Here is a 22,214-nt window from a genome sequence, read left to right as displayed (position 1 = left end):
AAAAGCCCCACAATTCACTCCACGGAATGGAAAATAATAACCCATAACAGAACTAGAATTTTGTCTTTCCTTGGGAGATTTTTTTTTCTTCTTTTTTAATTCTTTGTGATGCTCCAGGTCTTCACCTAGTCAGGAAAGACGACTCCTGGAGTGGACGGTTACCGACGACGGGCCATAACACCGCCAGCCTTCATGGGCTGGAGCCCAAGGGGCACACCTCCAACGGGACCGCCGACCTCGCTCAGCGTCTTACGGCGCTTGCTATCATACTCCGTTCCTCGGCTGTCCGGTCGAGGAATGCGATCCACGTCATCGTCTTCCCGCATCCGCTTAGTGGAGCCTAAAGATCCGTTCATGCCTGTCGAGTATCCAGGAGCAGAGTTTGAAGCCACGGAGTAATTGTCAGAGGTCGCGCCATTGCCCGATGTCCCTCTGGTGTCGCTCACGATGTTGTATAGGCTGCTAGCAGCGGCGGGGCGCGGAGGGGTGTTGTATCCGGAGCCCCAAGGGGGAGGAGGCCCACCACTCGTACGGGGTGTCATGCGTTCAGACCCGTTTTGTTGGGTAGGAGAACCCGTGATCTCCGGGGTAAGTTGGGAGTGGTCACCCGCCAGACTGCCCACCGAAGTGTTGGTGGTGTATGTGTAGGAGCCCCGGTTGGTGTTATATCCAGAATTGTCATGCTGCACATACTCCGACTCATGCTCCGGCACTTGCTCAGCTCCATTGCTTCCAACATGTCCATTACTGTGGGCATAGCGCTCCTGCTTCACCTCAGGTGCATCCGTCTCCGGCTGGCCGCCAGGCGTCCGGCTTGACGGGGGTCCCATCTCACTCTTGATGTAAGGGTGAGACGGGATCGTTTGTCCATAGGAAGCCATACCAGTCTGAGTCATAGGTTGCTGAGAAGCATAATGGGGATGAGAAGGCGGGGCAGCAGAGTAATATGGTTTCGACTCGTACCCGGATTGGCCTTGGAATGACTGCATTCCCTGCATGTTGCTGCCCGGGGGTGTGGTGGCAGGTGTCGTCGGCATTGACCGGGCGTTGCTCAGAGCCGTATCAATGGAGAGCGGCTGGGAGTTCGGCACGCCCGAGTTCATCCCTTGGTTGTTCCAGTCATAGGAGTTGCTGGGATTGCTGATCGGCATGAGGCTCGAGGCACTAGCAGGAGGCGTGGGAAATGTGTGTGCTCGATCGAGTGTCGGCCGAGCACCGGCCTGAGACGCCATGGTGTGGGGTTGCGGCATGTGCGAAGGAACTGTGCCCTGCAGGGAGTGATGATGGTGCAAAGTCGAGGGCTGAGGCCCCTGAGATGCTCGCGCAGCCTGAGGGCCCTCCAATCGCCGCTGTTGCGATTCTTGCACCACCATGTTCGTCCGACTCTGATTCGTCGGGTGATACAAAAGACCACCAATGTTGTGAACGAATAGGGGATACAGCAGATCCGTGATTTTCTCCTTGTTGGCGAATTCGAGGGCACGCTCGAAGGGGATCCTAAAGCAAGATATAGTTAGTCCTGATGCATGGAAAACGAGCAATTCAGGGGTCGTACCAGACGCCCTTCAGATGCATGGGCCCAATCTTGACAACGTGTCGGACCTTCTCACTCTTCAGAATACCATCACGGCGACCTCTGGTCATTCCTGCGACGTTCAGGAGCTTTGTGCCGTTGATCATATGATTGTCTGTGAATACAACATCAGCACAAAAGCTAAAAAGGAGCAGCCAAAGTCAAGCTTACCTTCTCTTCTTGCCACACAGACACCCTTGGCTTCCACCTGATAGCAGAGGCTGCCTTCGTCTTCCCACAAGGTGGCAGTAACGCGCGGTTTCGCTCCTGGTGGGGCTACTTGGCCAGTGGGATCATAGACATACCCTTGCAAGGGGGTCCCGGTCGTGTTCCCATAACCCGCTGTCGGAACAGCACCATGTGTTGTTACGGCTACAGAAATGCAGTTAGCTTCAAAGTTTAGCTGACCATGACCTTTGGGGTAGAACGTACCTGGTAGAGGCAACAACTGGGTTGGGACACCACTGCTCATGGAGGTGGTCGGGGGTTGCGGACCTCCCTGAGAGGAGGTCACTCCACCAGGGTAAGCATACTGAGAGTACGAGCTTGCCGGGCCATAGGTGGTTGATGCTGGCTGCAGAACGGGTGGCTGCTGGTACTGGTAATGAGCTAACCCTCCCGCAGTTGCGGCATGAGGCGCATACGGCTGAGCGGATGACAGGTGCGATGAGTGGACATCGATGTAGGATTGTGTTTGGTTCATGCTGCCAAGTGAAGTCTGGTTTTGATAGAATCCGTCACTAACGGGGTTTTGTTGGAGCGAGTACTCCTGAGTCGAGGAATCCAATGAAAGCCGGCCCTGACCACCGGCCGTGAGGTCTGCAGACGTAGGCGGCGGGCTTCTAGCTTCACTAACTACAGGCGCAGCTCCCGATAAACTTGTTCGAGTGCTCGTGTTGTTGGAACCAAGGGCCGACGCGTCTTCGTAGCTAGCCCGATAGGACTGGCCCGAGATGGCCTGCGTGGCCGTTGGTAAACTGAGAGCTGGGAGTTTGTCGCCAGACAATAGGGGTCGCTCTGCAGCGTGGTGGTTGTACCAAGGAATATCAACAGGACCTCTGGTGTGGACCTGCGAAATCGACGGCAGCTCCAGCTTTTCGGTTGGCGGGGGTAACGGTCTTGAAAAGTGAGGCGAAACGGGAGCGGTCGGACGTCGGACTCAACGATGTGTCCGGCGTACCGTGAGAAGGTGAAAGCTGTCGGTTCTTGTTTTTTGGTCTTTTATCAAAGGGTAATTGTCAGTTCGCAAAGGTACGATCTGACTATAGCATGCAAACAACAAAGCGAACTTCTTTTTAGGGGGTGTTTGTTTTTTCCTGGGCTGGGATGTGACTTGTTGTTAATGTATCGCGACCAATAGACTGGGTCAGATACAAGAGGATCAAGTTGGCGGGTGAGCCGAACAAATGAGAAGCTTCTAACAGGCAATGCAGAACATGCAAGGATGTGCAATCGTGGCAAGCTCGTGGAAGTCGTAACCGTAACACGCTTGAAGATGGCCGGCGCAACTGGACGAAAAATCGCTATGCAGTGAGTACTGACAGAAATCTAAATCCAGATACTTTCAAGAATCTTGGGTCGTCACAGGCGAAACCATGAAAGCAGGACAACAAGCGCTTGCGGGTGGTCAACAGAAATCGCTCAGCCAAATTAGAAGCACAGAATCATGGGTCTCGTTTCAAGTCGTAAGAACAGAGCGGGAGAAGGCGACGTGACAGTCCAGCATCAAACGTCAAAAGGCCTTGGGTGACTTGCAACCAAAAGCGGTAGCACAGGATTGAGACGCGTCAAGCGGGCGAATGGCGGTGATTCTGCGACGAGTAGAGGGAAGAGGGACGTTAAGGCGTCGTAATAGGTCGTAGCAGGTCGTCGATGAACGGGAGGCGATACAGGCACTGACAGTTCTAGGAACGGGTCAATAACCTCATGCGAGCGAATTGGCAGAGACAGAGAAACAGTAGTAACAGGCAAGATAATGAGTCATGAAAAAAGAAAAGAGTAATGGGGGGAAACAGCAGGCGTAAGTAAGAAAGTCGTTCAGTTCGTCCACATAGCCACGTAGAGGGGGGAAACAGGAAAGAAGCAAGACAAGAGACGAAGTCGTGATTGATGGAGGGGGGAATGGTGGAGGGAAGCAGAGGCGGAGGTGTATGTATAAGAAGGCGTCAAACGGAAGGGATGGTACAGCAACGGAGGAGAGGCCAAGGGAGACCGGTGGGGACCAGGAAAAAATAGTAATCCGGACCAAGGAAGTCGGTCGATGGAAATTACTGGGGTTAGGGTGGAAATTGGGAAGAGGGAAATCCAAAAGGGCAGGTTAATTTTGGGTAAGGAAAAGAGGTGAGCGAAAAGGTAAAAAAAGAAAAAAGGCAAAAATGGATAATGGAAATAAGAAAAAAGAGAGAAAAAAAGAAAAAGAAAAAGGAATTTAGGGAGAAAATGGAAAAAAGAGAAAAATAAAAACCAAAGAGGAAAGAAAAGAAAAAGAGGGCAACAGATGGGATGGGCAAATGTCAGACACTCTCGACGTGGGCGATCATGACCGAGCAGAAGGACCAAGGCGGTGGAGGGCAGACGGGAATGATTGCAGCGCCGCCGGCGCAGCAGCAGATCATGGGCGAAAGGTGGAGGCTGGGGCAGAAACAGCAAACGCAGGCGCCCCCGGGCTAAGCCTGAGGTTCTCTGCAGCCGCCGGGGTTTCTGGACCGCGACCGATCCGCCTTGAAAACCCGTTTAAATCGGTGGGCGGGGAGAGGGGGGAAGGGAAAGGAAAGAAAAGAAATAAGAGAAATAGAATATGAATAAAAATAAGACCAAATCAGAAAAAGGGAGAATGTACCAACGCAATGATTCAACGTGGTGTGTGTGGATGGGTGTGTGTGAGGTTCTGTTGTTCTATCTGCTGTCCTCCCTAGGAGGATTGATAGGTGTGTGGTCGGAGCTGAAGGGGCGGGGAGGGGAAGCAATTAGAGACAGCTTTTCACCCATGGATGGCCAACGAGTGGATGAGGGAAATGGGATGGGCCGAGGAGGGGAGAAAGAGAGGGGGGGGAGGGAGAACAGGTAGTAGGTTGGGTTCAGTTCGGGAGGGGAAAGTATGGTCAGACCGTCCTTGAACTCGGTACGGTAGACCCAGTGGGAGTGGGAGTGGGATAGTGGTAGAGAGACCAGTAGATAGTACTATGGAAGTAGTACTACTGACTAGTATCTAGTACGTAGTACTGTGAAGGAAGGGAGGGGAGAGGGGGGCCAGCCGCTCAGCTTCCGCGTTTTAGTGGGAGGCTGGTGGGTTTCGGTTGGGTTTGGGTTGGCGCTGGACCGGCCAGCAGAAGAGAGTCAATCCAAGCCCAGCCTGAGGATCTCCGGCTGACGGGTGCAACCGAAGCCCGCGAAAAGACGGCCGAAACACCCAGCCAAAACGATGGAAATCGGGTGTCAAGGTGGAAAGCAACCAAGGAAGGGAGGGGCGGTGGGTGTGCTGGGCAGAGAAGGATATTCTAGAAAGGGAGGAAGGTATGCTTTCTTCTCAGACTTCGAACCACGACACGTCTAAATCTGCTCTGTCGCAGGTGGAGCATAGACAGAGTCCAGCGTATCTGCAGTAGTTCGGTGTCCTCATCGATCCAAGGGAGCGGCAACGACCATTGGGGGTTGGTCCTCGGGCGGCTGGGCGCGTACCGCAGCAAGGACAGCAGCAGAAGAAGCAGCAGCAGCAGCAGCAGCAGCAACAACAGAACTCTCACACAGCAGGAAATGGTCGAGATCAAGGCAAGACAAGACATAAGACAAGACAAGAAACAAATCACCCCGCGACTTTCGCCTCACGGGGAAAGAGCGCGTGCGCGCGTGTCAAGGTGGAAGGGAAGAAAAGCGCAACGAGAGAGAGAATAGGAAAATACACTCACATACCACCAGCACGTGTGTTTGGATCGTTTCTCGATCACCAGTTTCTTTTGAGACCTGCGGCGCGGGAATGTAAGAGAAGCTGCAAGGCAATTGTCTGCCGTAGAATGTCTCTGGTGCTTATAGCTTGTTCCCGCTCGTTGGCTGTCCTTTTTGCGTTTGGCCCTTTTTGCTCTATTATATGTATTAATCTAGGCGTCAGCCCCGGCCGGGTCCGTTTGGTCGCGGGTCCCGTTTGGTGTCGGTTCTGAAGAACGAGGCAAAGGGGAACTTGGAGAGGGACCGAGCAGTGGATCACTGGGACCGTCTGTCACTATAACTATGTACTAAGTAGTCGTCCTGGGTCCGTCTCTTTTCTCTTTAATGAAACGGAGAAAGGGAAAGAAAAAAAAAAAAAAAAAGGAAGAAAGAAAGAAAAGGAAATAAAAAAGGAATAAAAATAAAAAAAAATCAAAATAGAAAGAGGTGTCAGCAAAATCCCCCAACAGCTAAGAGGGGGAGGGATTAACGAAGAGACTGAAAAAGGAATAAATCAAGAAAAGAAAGTCATCAGAGTAAATTAGAAAGAAAATAGATAAAAAAAAATGCACGATTAAAGTGGTAAAATAAGGAAAAGAAAAAAAATATGTAAATAAAAATCAAAAAGAGGCACGATGAAATTAGAATAAGAAAAAGGGAAAAATAAGCAGAAAGGGAAATAGTCAGGTGTGGATCCCGCAACTAAAAAAGAGCAACAGAAGAAGAAGGGAAGTGGGATTTTCTGGGAGACAACGACCGTGCGTCTTGCGGAAGAGCGGAGAGACTACACCGTGGGATCTTGGTGCTGGTGCTCCTGCTGCTGCTGCTGCTGCTGCTGCTTCCTGCTAGGCTGCTGCCGGTGCTGGTACTGGTGCTCCCACTCTCTGGCTGTTCCTTCTGGCAGGGTCCAGTCCACAAGTGCTGTGTCAAGCTCAGACAGTTAGGATTCCGCGAATCCGCCACGAAGCAAGGACCATCAGCCGGATAAGCTAAACAAGACGCCGGACAGGAACCACCGTTTGGGCTAGGACGGCGATGATCCAACCGACGCGGTGTCTGCACACTGGCCTCAGATTGGCTCCAGGGGAACACGATGGTGGGAATGACGGAGAGAGAGGGGAGAGAGGGGGTGGGAAAAACAGAGTAGCGGCAAAATTGATAGGTGAGGTGGTATTGGCAACAAGACAGACACGATACGTAGGGAAAATAACCAGACATGCGCAGGAGATGTCAGACTTGGAGGGGGGAGAATAAAAAGAAAATTAATGATCACGTACCCGTGGGAATAACAATAGCTAATGACTATGATGATGATGTGAACAATGAGATCGATGGCTCAAGTGGAAGAAACAAAGAGACACCCGAGTTCTGGATGGACAGAAGAGTGATGGCACAGAAGAAGCAGAAGACGTCCTGTTCTGCAGGGTCGAGCAACCATTAAGAAACAATTCAACGCGGGCAAAGCCAGAGTAGATCAAAACAGAAGCGCCTACTGACCAACTCGGGAGACCGATCTGATTAGGGACTCCCCATCTGAAATAAGACGGGCTCATTCAATGTCTACTCCCTACTAACTCGCTCCTGATTACCACTGCAGAAAAAAGAAGATTAAATTTTAATTCAAATAAAAAAATTGATCATGGTAATCAAATTCTCCAAGGGTGGAGGAAGCCCCAAAAGACTCGGAGAAGGGGGTCATTACACCACTACAGTAGAGACGAAGGTATAGAAAAGGGAAAATTGAGAGATGACGAAAATGGGTATTTTGGGAAGGAAATAAAAAAAGAAAAGAGAGAAAGGCAAAGTAAAAAAAAGGTCACTAAAATAAAATGAAATAATAAAAAGGGAAAAGAGTTGGTAAGTCCTTCACTTCCAATTGACTGCGATAGTCGGGAGCCACTGTGAACTGTTGGGACCGATCGCGTTGCTGTAAGTCATTCGATCGTCCTGCGCTGCCGGGATGATGCTGGATCGATGGGAAGACGATCGAAAGCAACACAAACTAAGGGAGAGGGAAAAAGAGGGAAATGGAGAAGAGGGTAATTTGAAAAAAATAAATATAAAATAAAATAAAAAATAAAAAATAAGAGAGCGTAATAAAAGAAGAAAATTAAAACAGAGAAAATTGGATGGAATTATTCTCCCATGTATTTTTTTGGGCTCCGTTCCTCGGAGCTGATTTGGTCGGTCTGAAATTTAGTCAATTAGCCCAGCTTCGGTGCAGTCTGGCTTTGGTTTTTTTTTTTTTTCTAATTCATCTTTCATTGTCCTTTTTCTTTCATTAAGTCTGTTCAAAGTCTATCGCAAGTTCGAAACGTGATCGGAGGATCAACCATCTTACGACGTGTGAGAATGATGTCTCAAAAAAATGCCAGCAGCCTAGGCAGCCAAAGCAGCAGCGCTGCAGTAGTGCTTAGATCGGGCTGTGAAGAACCACGGAAGCAAAGCAACCACCAGATGACGGAATGACAGGCGTGTTCCAGTTCAGTTCCAGGTTCGAACAGCTGTCTCCACGATTGAGCCCGGGTCCCACACCGCGTCGTCCCATGGAATGGCTCAAAGCCGTATCTCTGTCACGGGGGCGGCGAACCAATGGTCAAGCATCCATGGATCCAGAAATTGCCTAATGTGGACGTACCGTTGGTAGGACTGACAGTAGGTACTAGATACCCAGAACGACTGTTAATTAATGGATGGCAGTGGACAGGCGTTCCTGTACTATTATCTAAGGTAGGTAGTGCGTGTGTGTGTGTGCAAGTACTACTAGATACGTAGTATGTAGTCCGATGGTGCGGGTTGAACGATAACCATGCTTGCCGACCGGCCAGCCTACATGCTGTAAGGTATTCTTATTTCTGGTGTTTAATCCTTAACCCGCACGAGTCAGTCTGGCGCTGCCTAAGTAGAGTGCTGACGGCAAGTCATATCAGTGACGAGCTCAATGCATGAAAGGTACCTGCTCCGTAGATAGTCCATACGCAAATGTGGATTCTGATCCGCCACCAGTAGAAGGGCGCCAGAATGGCCCAGAGCAGCCAGGGAACGAATCACAAGAAGAAGGATTACTGGCTAGTAAGACCAAAGGCCTGGAAATGTTGGTCTTGGGGACCACAAAGATGCACATACAGTAGTCATACTTAGAGTGTCTAGGCAGGTCATACAAAGCCCGCCATCGCAGCAACAATGGAGCTGATGCAAGATGTGAACGGTGTGTGGATCATAGGTGAAAGTAAGTGTATGTATAGCAGCGGGAAGCGTTCAACACAGACCAACGAACTATCTGAAAGCGAAAAACCTTGAGATCCAACAACTATCAACTATCAACTATCACAATGTGTCCTTCTAGCCTCGAAACGAGAGAACCGCCGAAAAAAGGGCCGCCTTCAAAATGGCGGTGACATGGCAAGGAGGGGGGATCAGAAAAAATTATGAGGATGAGAGAGAGAGAAAGAGAATGATGAGAGATGAGAGAGCGCGCGCGCGATCGAGCAAGCGTCGGAAGTGAGGGAAATGCGTGAGTGGTTGAGGAGATGCACACCAAGAGATTTTCTTTACAAGGGATGCAATATTACCCAACCCCGAACAATCCCTCTTGACTATACACTAGTAGTATCTTGATGTGGTTAATCTCCCATCCTATCTATCTGCTTTTCTGCTCACTTTTGTTACCCTTCATTAAATATCAGGATTATTATTATTGAGGAGGTTTATATTACTATCTTGTTTTTATCCCGACGAATGCCGTAAGAGTATTACCTAACATAGACAACACCGTCGCAATGAAATAATATTGAGATTTTCGGTCGTGATCCACCGAACTAGCCATTCTCCTTCATCGCTGTCAAGTCTGGACGAGCCCGTCGATACGAGATCTTTGCTAGGGGCAGACTAGCAGACGCCAGCCAGGAATAGCCTCGCGGCCAAGTGGAGCCTCCCCTCGGGGGGACAAGAGCTCTATTGGCCCGGGGGCTTGGCCTTTGGGGCTAGTGGTGTGTGCGATAAATAATTTAAGGCTTTCGGGACGATCTGGAGGGCGTTAGGGTGCGGGCCCCGCCCAGCGTCACCTTCCCTTCGCTTCTGACTAAAAGTGGTTCAATTCGACTGGGATAAGGGCTGACAAGTCACCACAATCAGATGAGTCTGGTGTGACTGGTCATAGCCGAAGATAAGTCGGCCCAGCTGGTAGGGTGGAAAAATTAAGAAAAAAAAATCTACTGTAGATGAAGTAATGTCGCCGGGATTTGTTGGGAGATTGTGAGGCGGCAACAGATCGAGAGAAGAAAAAGGGCGATTAACCATTTAATCGTCAAGGGATCAATCAGTAAATCAGCTAATAAATCGATCTGAAAGTAAAAAAGAGGGGTTGAGGTCCTCCCATAGTGCTGCTGCTACGTACTACTACTACTAAGGGACTAAGGGACTACTTTCGTACTAATCCATAATCTCATAACATAATCCCATGAACCTGGCATAATTTCACACTTCTGCCCGTCAAGCCCAAGTCCAGAAGTTAATCGCGACAAAATGCCTCCAAACGGGTAAAGGTCATGCAAGCAAGCGCAGCCCACTTCTTGGTTGCACAGAGCAGAAGAAGAAGAAGAAGAAGCGACCAGGATGAGGCAGAAGGACAGGGATTCCTGCAGATGGCCGTTCAAACTACTGGCTGAGAGACAACCACGCAGGCAGGGTGGCGTGCGAGCATCCAGTCGATCAAGTCCGCTCGTCTTCTCTTACACACACAGGCAGACAGACAGACAGACAGATACACACAGACACCCACACCCACACCCACACCCACTCACACTCACACACATACATCCACACCCCCGTCACTTGTCGTCTTTTTTTTCGGTCGGTAGGGAAGCTCAAGAGCAAAGACATCCTAGTTTTGTGACTAACTAGCTTCGGTCTAAAATTCTGTCAGTTGTCTTCAGATTCCCGACCGGTTACGTCCAGAATACTCTAATCCCGGTCCTGCCTACCTGCTTGCATACAGACAGACAGCTCTTCCAGTAGGTACGGACGGACCTACATGGATACCTGGTACGGAGCAGCCCGCAGCTCCATCGCCAGATCATGCGCTTTTACTGTTTTCGGCTGAGTCTGGCCGCTCTCTTCATTTGCATTGCCCTACTTACTGTAGCTTCTTGGAAGGACTCATACTTACTGTACAGTTTAGTAGGTAAGTACTGTCAGTCTATCACCAATGGAACTAACTCCTCTCTTCCCCCCCTTCCCTTCTTTCGCCCAACCATTATTTTCCAATAAAGGGGGAGAGCAAGGAAGATTTTGGAAGAGGAATTATAAGAAAAAGAAAAATAATTGAAAAAGAAACCAGCATCTTTCTCTTCTACCGCTCTTCTAGGAGCTGTCCCAGTCGGAATGAAAATCCAACCTCCCTTTCTTCTTGCTTTTTGCCTCCAATTTTTTTCTCAATCAATAGCAGGTGGCGGAAAGACTCTTCGTCTCACCCGATGAGGCGGCTCGTTGGATACATCAGACCAGCAGAGTCGGTCAAGCGCCCAACCCCGGGTAATCGACCACGACCCTGGCCAGTCTGCCCCGACCTCATTCCTCCTAAACTAATTCTCCGCTGAGGATGAATGGGTGTTCCCCGCCGATGCATGGGACTGGGGTTGTCATTGGTGGAATGCTGGCGTTTCACGAGCCAGCTTTAGCCTGGGCTACGACTAGTAGTATAGTCGTGCTGCCAGGTATTGGGCTCGTCGTCAATGTGAGGGATCTGGAGTTAATTTCCAGATTCGTCCGGGTTTAGTCTATCCTACGCAGGTCTGGTGGCTCATTGGAACCTAATCGAGCTACGTCAGGATGGATGAATAGACAGGAAAGCGCCCATGATAACTGGCACCAGTCCATTCACACCGTTTACCCGTCTCTCCAGCAGATAGGTGAGAAGAAGAGGTAGGTATGAATTAATCTATCTATCTATCTGTCTCAGATCGGCGAAACCTTCGTCCTGAGGGAGGTTGGTGCAGAGCTTCTATGGAGTCACGATGGAGTATCCTGATCCATCATCACCCAGGGAAGTGGGCTCTTCCCGCACGATGATTATGGGTACCCTGATGTACATCATCTATCTAGCTCCAAGAATGGAGCCGGTGAGGCATTGACCAAGTTCCTTGACTCCAACGTTACAGTAATTTTTCTTAATTATCGCTCGACTCTCGCGGTTGACTGACTGACCCCTGATCGTTTCAAGCCGGGATCGCGAACGATCCGGTGTAATTGGATTCACGGTCATGAAGTGCACAGGATCTTTTTTTTTGGGCGCAAGGGCATGAACTCAACAGCCAAAAAGGACAGTCCTCCAGGCCTCACCGCTGGTTCATCGTTTCTTTTCCGGCGAGTAGAGGGAGCAAGAGGGGAGGGGAAGGGCGACTGTCATTTGACTGACAAGCCCTATCATTCCAGCTGTTCATGCTCGGCTGACGGAGGAGGGGGGCGCAGACGATAGGCCCGGGAACCTTCTTCCTGCGGGCCTGCAGCAACTCTCCCTCGCGACCCCTTGCGTGAGGTGGAGGAGACTAGCGATCTTGGTCCACGACACTCTTCTCTGTCCCACTTTTGGGAGGCCCAAACTCCCCTTCACTCACACTCACACTCACACCCGCCCCCCCACTGATTTGGATTGGACTGGACTGGACTAGACTAGACTATGGATTACTCTTTCAGTATCAGAGGTACGGGAGGACAGAAAAAAAAAAAAAAAAAAAAGAAGGTGAGAAAGTAGAAGCTTCCCATTGTTGGAGACAAGGCCTTGTCTGCCTTCTTTCTTTTTCTGTCGCTCATCACCCCCGGCCCGAGGAGAGTATTACGAGTACTACAACTTTACTTTACACCAAGCCTACTCACTATCTCCTAGTAAGGTGTTACGGTGAGAAACTACGGGGAGGTGGGAAATCAATTTTTTGTTGACAGGTTGGGGTGTCCCGGATCGAGTAGGACGGCCGATGAGGGGATTCTGGGTTTCATTTTGTTGGACAAGTCGCTTTTTATTTCCGACCGTTAAGCGCGTCTAGTTCAGGACTATCCCTGTGTAGCCATCTGTTGATGGTTGTCCATTCATCATCCATGCTATGAACATTGAAGGTGGATGTTTTGGCTAGTTTGGATCCAGGATTGAACAGCGTATCCAGAAACATCCAATGATGAGCTAGCTATCTGGTAGTGTGTGTGCCATGGATGTCAGGCATGACAGGGTGCAGCAAGCAAGCAACCTTGAAACCTGGGGAGCTTGCTTCTTTCCCTCCCGGTCTTTGCTTCTTTAGCTCTTACGCCATACAAGATTGATGAGAATTTGGAAGGTCTGGCTGACTGACCGATTGCTGCTACCAAGCAGCGCCCCGCCGCCTGTCATGTCCCTGCCACATGTCCAACCGACCGACAGAGTTGAGAAGCACGACTACTGTAAGTTGATAATGAAAGTGTATTGGCTGTTGAAGGTAAGACCGAATGCACATCTATCTGGCATTCAACACTCTCACAAGCACCATGCACCTGGCGGTCTGTGTTGAGCGCCATAAAAAAAAAACCAGACTAGTCATCTGGCGGGTGTGTCAGTGCGATAGTTATCCACACCTGGTTGACATTTCCGTGAGTTACTACACAAAGTGAAATTGAAAGAAGTACATCAGCGTCACTACTGACAGGATGAGCAACACTGTCCCTCCGAGCTTGTGCCGGGACATCAATGATCGACCAGGTTGAATGACCGTCGGAGTTAGTCTCAGTGTGTTACCAGCCGGGGATCGCTCAGGGCCGTGCAGTCTAAGATGAGGATCTGCGCAGTCTTTTACTCTTTTATGTTTACCTGATAATTTTTGAATTGTTTTTCTTCTTCACAAGTTCCTTTTGCTTTGCTTTTCGTCCCTCTTTTTCTGTCCGACTTTCAAATTTATTTTCTAATTTCTTTTTTTTAGCTTAGTTTTGCCTGTGTATCTATTCTCTCTTTCTGACTGGAAGATAGGAAACTAAGACCGGCCCATCCACCCCATGTGCACATCATTATGGGACCCAGAGAGAAAGAGAGAGAGAGAGAGTGTGTGTGTGTGTGTGATCATTCAAAGCCAGACACAAGGCCATACTGCTGGATCTATCTAGTCATTCTTGGAAGTCCGCTACCGACGGCCCGACACCCGCAGCCGTCGTACATACAGCAGATCTTGCGGGGCTGTAGCTCATCCTGACGGAGTATACAGCAGGGTAGACGGCAAAGATGGTTGGCCCCGACGGAGTTATTCACCTTGAGTTGAATATGGCCAGGGTCATGGATCCAATCGGGAGGTCGTTCAAACTTGCACCGCAGCTATCGCCGACCAGCGCCATCCTGCTACAACGCAGCCCTGGGCATCCTGGGCAAACCTTTTGCTTGGAGCAGGAACCCAGTGGCGCTGGCCCTGGCGCTGCAGAGCATGCAGAGTCCTACGCCCATAGGTACTTTCGTGCCATAGCATCCTGGTTAGTGTTGTTTCTCCTCTCCAATTTCGCGGACAGCCAGACTAGACTAGACTAAACTTGAGAGACACTACTACACTAACTAGACTACTGCTGCTGCTGCTAATCCACTCTACAAAGTACTCAAACCAGCACGCTATGTTTTTCTCTTTCCCTGGGCCGGAAATTCCCAAATGGCCCGAGGATGCCAATTGACAAATGACAAGTCGTGGAATCTCCACCTCACAGGAGTTGGTCTAGAGTTGGCGCCGGAGTGAACCGCGGAGAGAGCAGAGCTCAGGATTTCAACGAGTTGAAGGGCCCGTCCGGGTCACGCTAAACTCAACAGCGTAAATGCACGGAGATCACCTCGATCCGTCTTGTCTTTCGCTTCCCCTCTTTTTTTTGCCTCTCTCTCTCTATCGTCTTCTGTCTTTCCTTTAATTAATCTATCGACAATTCGACACATCCCCGTCATTACGTGGTACCATTATTTTTCCTACCAATTCATATCATGTGTATGTTTCGTCGGAGCAGTGTGAGCCTCGGACGAGACTTGTCCATGAACCCCCCCCCCTCTCCACTCTAATTGATGGATTGATTGATTGATTGATCATGGGAGAGACAACTAAATTCAAAGCAGGATAGGAATTACTCCGGTCCTGACTGTGGGGCCGCCTTCTCTTGTACCGCCAATGCGTGGATAACCTCCTCTCGGGTCGCTTATGACTGAGATCGCTATCGGTCCGGTGCTCGACGGACGGCCTTGGACTCTTCTACTAACCAACCGTCTCTCTCTGTTCCCCTCTCTTTCCCCCCAATGTCTCATTTCCACTCTCCAGTACTATGAGACCCCGTCTAGGCTACTAGCGACTACTCACCTGTCAGGTTTCCGGCGGTACCTGCAGCTGCCATGCACGCCCCAAGGAAGGACCGCTTCCCAAGTCACTGCACCGGCGAACTGCTTCATTCTTCAGCAGTCGATAACCTGCAGCCGCCAGGATGGTAGTACCGAGGCAGCGTGCACTGGGCATGGCGCAGATGTTAGTTAGGTAGCCGGTCTGTCGCCTTACTACTTGCACCTTAGCAGGGCGCTAGTTTGCTCCGATGGTGGTCAACAGGCACTAAGGCAGACTCCTCCACTCCCTTCAGTTCTTTTTTTTCTTCTCTGCCTCAGCACGCCGTACTATCTAAAAACACTAACCCTGGCGCCCCCTGATGACCCCTGCTCTTCCTTAGGATCTAGTTGTCTAGCTGCTCACGCGGATGCTGAATCTCCGGATAATGGACGAGGATTACATTGCGCCCCCCGTTCCCCCCCCCTGCTGTGCAACGTTGGCCACGGGAATAACCGGTCGAGGACAATTTCTAGGCTAGTGAGTAGCTTGACGCCCCCCCGAACAAAGGGAGATAAATCTACGGGAAGGGGGTATTTGCTATTCTAGAAGACAATTACACATTTGGCAAAAGGCAAATAATTCCGTGCTGATCGATCTCTACTTCTCCGGCCGGAATGTGATATGGCCCCCAACTCCCGGGTCTTGTGCAACCGTCAGCACGAGCGATCTCAACGCATCCATCTATCCATGCCTCTCTGGTCGATGATGACCGGTCTCCCAACTAGGGAAAGGAAATCCGCGCTTCGATTGGCTGTGTCCCACTCAACTGTTCAGCGACGACCCTAAAAAACCACACTAAATCAGCTTCAAACCACCCCCGGTCGTCTCTCCAGCACGCCAACCACAGCCGAATTCAGCCCGAGCCCGTCGCTTTCCTCCGGACAGACTCGGACGGAGTCGATTGGACAGGCGCGTGCGGAGGGGAAATTCGGCGTGAAATCACTGTCTCCAGCACGGCGGCCACGACCGCTAGTTGGTTTCCCCATCCCATCCTTCTCTCCTTTTCCAGAGCGTTATTGGTGCCGTAAGAAAGGGCCAGGAATGAGTTTAGAGGCATCTCATCTCACGGTAGCGAGAGGGGACGGACAGTGGGCAGAGGCCAACGTGAGTGGTCAGGACTGCTGCACGCAGTAATTAACCTTACATTGCATGTTCCGTTGTTACCCGTGCACGATCGACTGCGCAGGTGGATAGCCAGTGCACTAAGCTTTGAACGATTCTACTCACTCCCCCTCTGGACATCCACGGGAGTGGATTACTTTCATCTATCCTCATCCTTTTTTTACGACGAGCAATTTGAAAAAGGCTGCTGCCTAGACAAGGACTTTAGCGGTCAAGATAACACTGACGGATTGCTGCAACCTTAGAGATCCGGATGGTGTTTCAGTGGGAGAATGCGACCGGCCAGTGAAGAATCGGATTGTTGGTGGCTGATGTCACGATTCAGAGTCTCCATTTCTAAAGAAGGAAAAGTGACCGGAAAGAGAAGAGAATATTATCGTAGTATGGCAATAGTGGGGTTTCCTTTTCTTTTACTTTCTTTTCTTTTCCTGGATTGTTGTTCTACTTTCCTGATACGGGGCATTCAGTGAACAATTCCATAAGTAGATGACCTACCATATCGGGGAACCCGGGCTTTGCAGGACGATGAGATGATGGATGGGTGGATGGAATACAGTAAAACCGGCAACACAAGGAAATTGGAGGGAAGGAAGGAAGACCAAACGGGCCACGATGATCAGCGCCAAGCGACACGGACCCTCGTCGCCCGATTGTCTGAGGCGAGATTCTCGACTTGAGGGGTTGTGCTGGTCATGATTGGGTAGTGAAGCTGGTTAGTGGGTGAGTAGTTGGTGAGGAGGTGGGAAGACGTGGGAGGGGAGGGGGCGCACCGACTGGCGGTGGAGGCGACCACGTATCTTTGCACATCCAGATTAATCTGGCAAAAAGTGAGTTGGCAAAAAAAGAATAATGAACGTGATGATGGCAGAAACGGGAATTGAACTCACACTCTCCCACACGGCAGACCAGGCAGGTAGGCAGACAGACAGACAGACAGACAGCTAACTACTAACTAGTAATTGAAAGTACCACTACTTAGAACTATCCTTGCGTTGGGATGGCGTTGTTTGGTTTCAGCTGCAACAACCCGTGATGCATACATACATACTTACATATATTATCATTTGCCAGTTATATCTGTCTCTGGTACTAGTGATAGGATACATAAAGTAGGAATAGATATACAGATGATATAACGTATGTACATAAATGATGAGGAGTCTGTCGATCGCTGCACGAGTGAGAAATAGAATAGTAACCCCAACCACCATCAAATAAAGTAGGGTTTGAACTCAACTAGTAAATAGGTTCATGAAAAGTTTCCTAATATAGTAGTGCAGAGTGCAGCAGCAACAACGTACATACATATATACTACAGAAAAATCCAGATAGAGATACATACATACATACATAACATTGAACTGAAAATCGATGACGATGATGACGGTGACCCTACATCAGCTGACAGATGATATGTACTATAGTTTATTACTTGAATACAATCCCTTTTTTTTTTTTTTCAAAAATTTTCTGTTATCGAGTCAGTCATTATGTTGGTTAACGTTTATCCCTTGATTCATTCATTAGCCACTCAATCACTCACTCACTCTCTTTACCGTTTGTTTTATTTTATTTCTTCTTATAGCTTTTGAGTTTAATCCTCCCTCCCCTCCTCTTCCTTAATTCAGTATTCCCTATTACTACTTGCATACATCCACATATACATACATACATATACACATACATGATCCTACATACTTGAGAAGAAAATAGAAAATAAAAAAAAGAATGCTGGGCAACACAAAGGGCTAGAACAAGGCTACACAAACCCGTGCAGGATGCATCATCCCAACTTATTTTTTCCCACTTTTTTGTGTAATATTATCCTTGGTTTGTTGGTTTAGTCGTCAGCCAGCCAGCCACGATGAGCTCATCTATCTCCCTCTCTCTTGTTTCCTCACCGTCTTTCCGCGGAGGGAGAGGGGGGGGGGGGAAAAAGAGGAGGTTGGAATGTGAGTGAGGGAGTGGTATGATCTATGAATCTATGATCTACTAGCTTTGACGATATTGTGCGAGGGACTCGTTGCTATGCTTCTATACTATGTATCTCATATTCTTGGGTTGGTAATGGATGGTACATTTATGTAGAGTGTAGTGTAGTGTATGCATAGCATAACTACTGTATGTCAAGAATGTGATGTGCTTATGTAGGATTTATGTACACCGAATTGAAGTGTGGTAGATTTAGTACATTCAAGTTATGTGAGTAATTGAAGCATATGGAAATTACTACCATACCCACGGATGGATCATGCTATGTCAGGCAAGGCGAGGTGAGGTGAGGTAAATTAACTTAATTCTTGGGGTGGTGTAGTTGCTCTGCTGTTATTCTTCAGAGATCACTAGTAGTATCTACTAGTAGTAGTCATGATGAAACATTCGTGTGGTTAATACTTGTAGAAAGTCGTAGTGTTCGTCTCCCATGGTGTTTATATATATTGTATGGACTTGGTGTATACCACTGCAATAATGGTAAGTAGCAACAATCTCATACAAACAAACCTACACTACCACCATACTATAAACCCCCACTTACTACTTCAACTATTATCCATTTCATCCAAATATAAACTATAATCACCCACCAAAATAATACTACATCTTACTCACCAACAACCCCCCAACGACCTTCATCACATCCACCGATAAGATAAACCCCTCGATAACCCACATCACATGACCGATAAGAAACTCTGGTATCCCCTCCAACCACCAAACAAAACACACCAACAATTAGCTTCACACTTCTTCCTCACAACTCTCTCCACAGAAGATACTACTCTGCAATGCCACCCCCCTCCAAACCTCCCCTCCTCCCAACAAACCACCTCACCTTCGACACCTGGAACTCCTCCTCAACAGGCCACCAAGTCGCCGACCCCGGATCCTCCCGCGGAATCACCTCATGGCGCGAGACCCGACGAGAGAAACTCACCAGACAGTTTGGGGTGGGCAGGGGGGATTGTACATATGACAGCAGTGAGGGGGAGAGTAAAGGGGAGTGGGTTGTGACCCAGATACCCGCAGAATTGCAGAAGCAGCAGCAGCAGAGGGATATACGGAGTATGTTTGGGGTGTCGAAACCGAAACCAATTCCTCCATCACAATCTACTATATCTATGATGTCTAAGAAGGGGTGTGAGATACCATCATTATCATTGAAGAGAGATGCAACGTCATTGAATGATTATGAAAGTAAGAAGAGGATAAGAGTTGATCAAGACGATAATGGGATTAAAATACCACACACAGAATCAAAATCAAAATCAGAACCACGGAAACAGAATAATACATCTACATCTACATCTACATCTACCATCTTCTCCTCCCTAACCATTCACATAAACGGCCAAACAACACCCACCGTCTCAGACCACAAACTCAAACATCTTCTCATCTCGCACGGCGCAAACCTCTCGCTTCATATGCATCGTGGAGTTACGCATGTTATTTTGGGGGAACCTAATACTCCGTCTTCATTGTCATCATCATCAATAAAATCAGGAATAAAGGTAGCAGGGGCAGGGGGTGGGTTAGCAGCTGGAAAGTTACAAAAGGAGATACAGCGGGGTGGGTGGAAGGGGGTCAAGTTGGTGAGGGTTCAGTGGTATGTCTTACTCCCTCTTACTTAATGGGGTTGTTGAATGGGATGTGCTAATTGTTGTAGGGCTATGGATAGTATAGCAGCAGGGAAACGTCTCTCCGAGGCGAAATATGCTGTTCAGTTGCGGACGAACCAGAAGAGTGTGCTTGCATTTACAACGTCTACAGCTACCTCAAATACCATTTCATCACTTTCATAACATTATCTATCTATCATACTATATACATTAATATCATCCTGTTCATATCATATCTTCGTATCTCATATCATACATCCCAAAATATGTCCAATCAATATCGTTAGATGAATGCTCCTCGTCTCCCTGGCAGTTGCACACTGCCTCCACTACTCGCCGATCCATGTCGGCGCCAGCCCATACTCCGTCCGCTCGACGACAGCGTCCCCGCGCTACTATGCGATCCGCGCCGGCCCATATCCACCGGCGCATACGGATCTTCGAGCGGCTCTTCGTCCGGGAGCGGTGGAAGCGGATTGACGCGCAGTCGGGCGGGGTATAGCTCTGGCGAATGCATTAACCCAGAAGGCAATCGGCCGGGTCCATCGTCGAATGTACTATCGTGTGAGTCGTATCGGTCGAGCTTCTCGTCCACATCGTCGTCCGGTGCTGTCTCGCCGCGGGAGTCGCCGCGCACGAGGCCGAGGCGTTCTTCTTCGGTAACAGACTGCGCCCGGTGGCGAGGCGGTCGGGGAGCAACGCTGCTACGCGATGCACTCGCTTCGTGGCCTGTTTTCATGCGGTGGAGCATCGTGTTGAATGAAAATTGGCGTCGAGCGCCGCCGTGGGGTGGCGGGGAGGGGGCCCCGCGCTCTTCTCCCCATGGCGTGTGGCTGCGCGAGTCGTCTGCGATGGACTGCGGGTAGCGGGTGTCGGGATGCGGCTTGTGGGCAGACAGAGCTGTCAAGGTAACAGGGTCCGGCGTGGCATGTTCATCTTGAATGGGCTGCCAAGCGGGATGGAAAAGGCTTGAGGCGCGGGATCGCAGGTCGTCGAGGAAGGAATGGCTGCTCTGCTTCGTGTCGGGTCGCTCAGGCTCGTCTGGTCGCTCTTCTGGTACGTGCGACATGCCCAGTGGCGGAACGGGATACTTGACCGAGGGATTGCGAAGGGTTCGCGTGCGTCCCAGGGTGGTTGGACCTTCGCCGAGGACGGTCTTGCGCCGGCGCAACCCGTCCCATTCGATCACCTCATTCTCCGCTGGGGGCTTCATGTCTTCCGCGCGGTCGTGGAAATAGCGCCGGGCTTCCTCTGCTTCCATCTGGCGGCGCGGAGTAGAGAGACGACGAATGATGGCGGCGGTGGCGCGAATGGAGTCGGCCTTGGGCTCGAATTCAGGCTCTTCTTGCGTGGCGACCTCGCGTACCTGGTCGAGATCTCCTTTGAAGACAGCGGCATCGGGAACGTCTTTGGCAGACTTAGACAGCTGCAGCAGGACGACACCGGCGCAGATCTGCAAAAAGCCTAGGATGACCGTGACGATGGAGGAGACGGATCCCTTGAAGCCGCGGAACAGCACGGCGGAGGTGACAATGGTGGAACTGGTGAAGAAGACATAGTAGGTGGGAGTGACCAGCGCAGCGTTGAAGATGTTGAGGGCTTTCTGTTGAGCATTAGTATGACCAACCCAAATGAGAGTCGAAAATCAGAACAAGATGGATAGGGGAGGAACGCACATTGAGATAGATAATCTCAGTCAACAGCGTCGTGATGACAAACACCAGCAAGACATACATAAACCATTGGTTAAACTGCGCCTCGCCATTAATCTGAGCCAGAATAGCAGAGCCCAGACCCTGCGTTGCCACGACACTCAACCCTCCAATCAACGAGCAAATGCTGATATACACAAACATGCTCTTCTTGCCATATTTAGGCCCCAACCAAACCGCCGTGATAATACACCCCACGATAATCACCCCAGCATAGGACAAAAACCCCGGAGCAATGACATAGCTCTTCATTTCCTGAATGTCACTCACCGACGACTGCTCCGGCGCATTCAACGCAATAACCACACTGCCCAAGATGCAGCAGAAACAGCCTACTTTCCCAACAAAACTCAGCCTCTCCTTCAGGAAGATCGCCGACAGAATGGTGGTCACCACGACCGTCAGTGCGCCCAGCGGCGTCACGAGGATAGCGTCGACAAAGGCATAGGCAACAAAGTTGCACAGCTCCCCGATGATCATCAGGGTCATGCCGCCCCACCAGAAGAGGTTCTTCAGGTATCCGTACCCTTCGCCGGCTTCTTCATTGTACTTGACGTTGGCGCGGAGGAGACCTTTCTTCTTGAGTACGAAGGAGACACCGATGAAGAAGCCCGAGGCAATGGCGAGAGAAATACCGATGGCTTTGTAGGAGGCTGGACGGGAGGAACTGTCGGCGCGGGCGGCGAGGAGGTTCACAGGATGTAGTGGATTGTCGGAGTCCATGATGAGTAGCTCGGCTGCATCGGGGACACTGCCTGCAGTGTCTTGAATCTTACTCACACACACTCTCTCGTGTCGATGCCGTGCTGACAGGTGGGAGAGAGAAAGAAGGTGTCGTATGTGAGATCGGGCGCGAAGGATAATAAGGGGGAGGAGCGATAAGCGAGAGTGAGATATAATTAGTCGGGGCCTG

General features: G+C 49.9%; 6 protein-coding genes across 6 annotated transcripts; 2 read left to right on the top strand and 4 right to left on the bottom strand.

The window, feature by feature from the left end:
* Nucleotides 1-158: 158 nt before the first annotated feature.
* BO88DRAFT_458954 (cell pattern formation-associated protein stuA) lies at nt 159-10,561 on the bottom strand (the record flags this gene model as incomplete). Its single annotated transcript, XM_025711074.1, has 5 exons — nt 159-1,497; nt 1,556-1,688; nt 1,745-1,945; nt 2,006-2,691; nt 10,527-10,561. 5 exons carry the CDS (start codon nt 10,559-10,561, stop codon nt 159-161), a joined length of 2,394 nt encoding a protein of 797 aa, XP_025557297.1.
* BO88DRAFT_409180 (uncharacterized protein) lies at nt 10,542-10,821 on the top strand. The gene has a single exon (XM_025707899.1). It carries the CDS (start codon nt 10,571-10,573, stop codon nt 10,760-10,762), a length of 192 nt encoding a protein of 63 aa, XP_025557296.1. The 5' UTR covers nt 10,542-10,570; the 3' UTR covers nt 10,763-10,821.
* Nucleotides 10,822-11,471: 650 nt separating this feature from the next.
* Nucleotides 11,472-11,851, bottom strand: BO88DRAFT_409179 (uncharacterized protein). Its single transcript, XM_025707898.1, has one exon. It carries the CDS (start codon nt 11,754-11,756, stop codon nt 11,589-11,591), a length of 168 nt encoding a protein of 55 aa, XP_025557295.1. The 5' UTR covers nt 11,757-11,851; the 3' UTR covers nt 11,472-11,588.
* A 3,816-nt stretch (nt 11,852-15,667) lies between these two features.
* BO88DRAFT_218172 (uncharacterized protein) lies at nt 15,668-16,073 on the bottom strand. Its single transcript, XM_025701979.1, has one exon. The coding sequence runs from the start codon at nt 15,902-15,904 to the stop codon at nt 15,701-15,703; it is 204 nt and encodes a 67-aa protein (XP_025557294.1). The 5' UTR covers nt 15,905-16,073; the 3' UTR covers nt 15,668-15,700.
* Nucleotides 16,074-18,711: 2,638 nt separating this feature from the next.
* Nucleotides 18,712-19,772, top strand: BO88DRAFT_399107 (uncharacterized protein; the record flags this gene model as incomplete). The annotated part of the gene is made up of 3 exons (XM_025705347.1): nt 18,712-19,093; nt 19,136-19,576; nt 19,637-19,772. The coding sequence occupies exons 1-3, from the start codon at nt 18,756-18,758 to the stop codon at nt 19,770-19,772; spliced, it is 915 nt and encodes a 304-aa protein (XP_025557293.1). The 5' UTR covers nt 18,712-18,755.
* A 100-nt stretch (nt 19,773-19,872) lies between these two features.
* On the bottom strand, nt 19,873-22,024 carry BO88DRAFT_420309 (DUF803 domain membrane protein; the record flags this gene model as incomplete). The annotated part of the gene is made up of 2 exons (XM_025708436.1): nt 19,873-21,192; nt 21,266-22,024. The coding sequence occupies 2 exons, from the start codon at nt 22,022-22,024 to the stop codon at nt 19,873-19,875; spliced, it is 2,079 nt and encodes a 692-aa protein (XP_025557292.1).
* Between the last annotated feature and the right edge of the window lie 190 nt (nt 22,025-22,214).

Source organism: Aspergillus vadensis (genome assembly GCF_003184925.1).
Source record: "Aspergillus vadensis CBS 113365 unplaced genomic scaffold BO88scaffold_40, whole genome shotgun sequence".
Lineage (NCBI taxonomy): Eukaryota > Fungi > Ascomycota > Eurotiomycetes > Eurotiales > Aspergillaceae > Aspergillus > Aspergillus vadensis.
The sequence above is the reverse complement of the archived record's forward strand: the minus strand, read 5'-3'. Positions and strand labels throughout refer to the sequence as shown.

Excerpts from the sequence above, each read along its gene's own strand:
- BO88DRAFT_409180 (XM_025707899.1), top strand. The coding sequence starts at position 10,571 with ATGCGCTTTTACTGTTTTCGGCTGAGTCTGGCCGCTCTCTTCATTTGC.
- BO88DRAFT_218172 (XM_025701979.1), bottom strand. The coding sequence starts at position 15,904 with ATGCCTCTAAACTCATTCCTGGCCCTTTCTTACGGCACCAATAACGCT.
- BO88DRAFT_409179 (XM_025707898.1), bottom strand. The coding sequence starts at position 11,756 with ATGACCGTGAATCCAATTACACCGGATCGTTCGCGATCCCGGCTTGAA.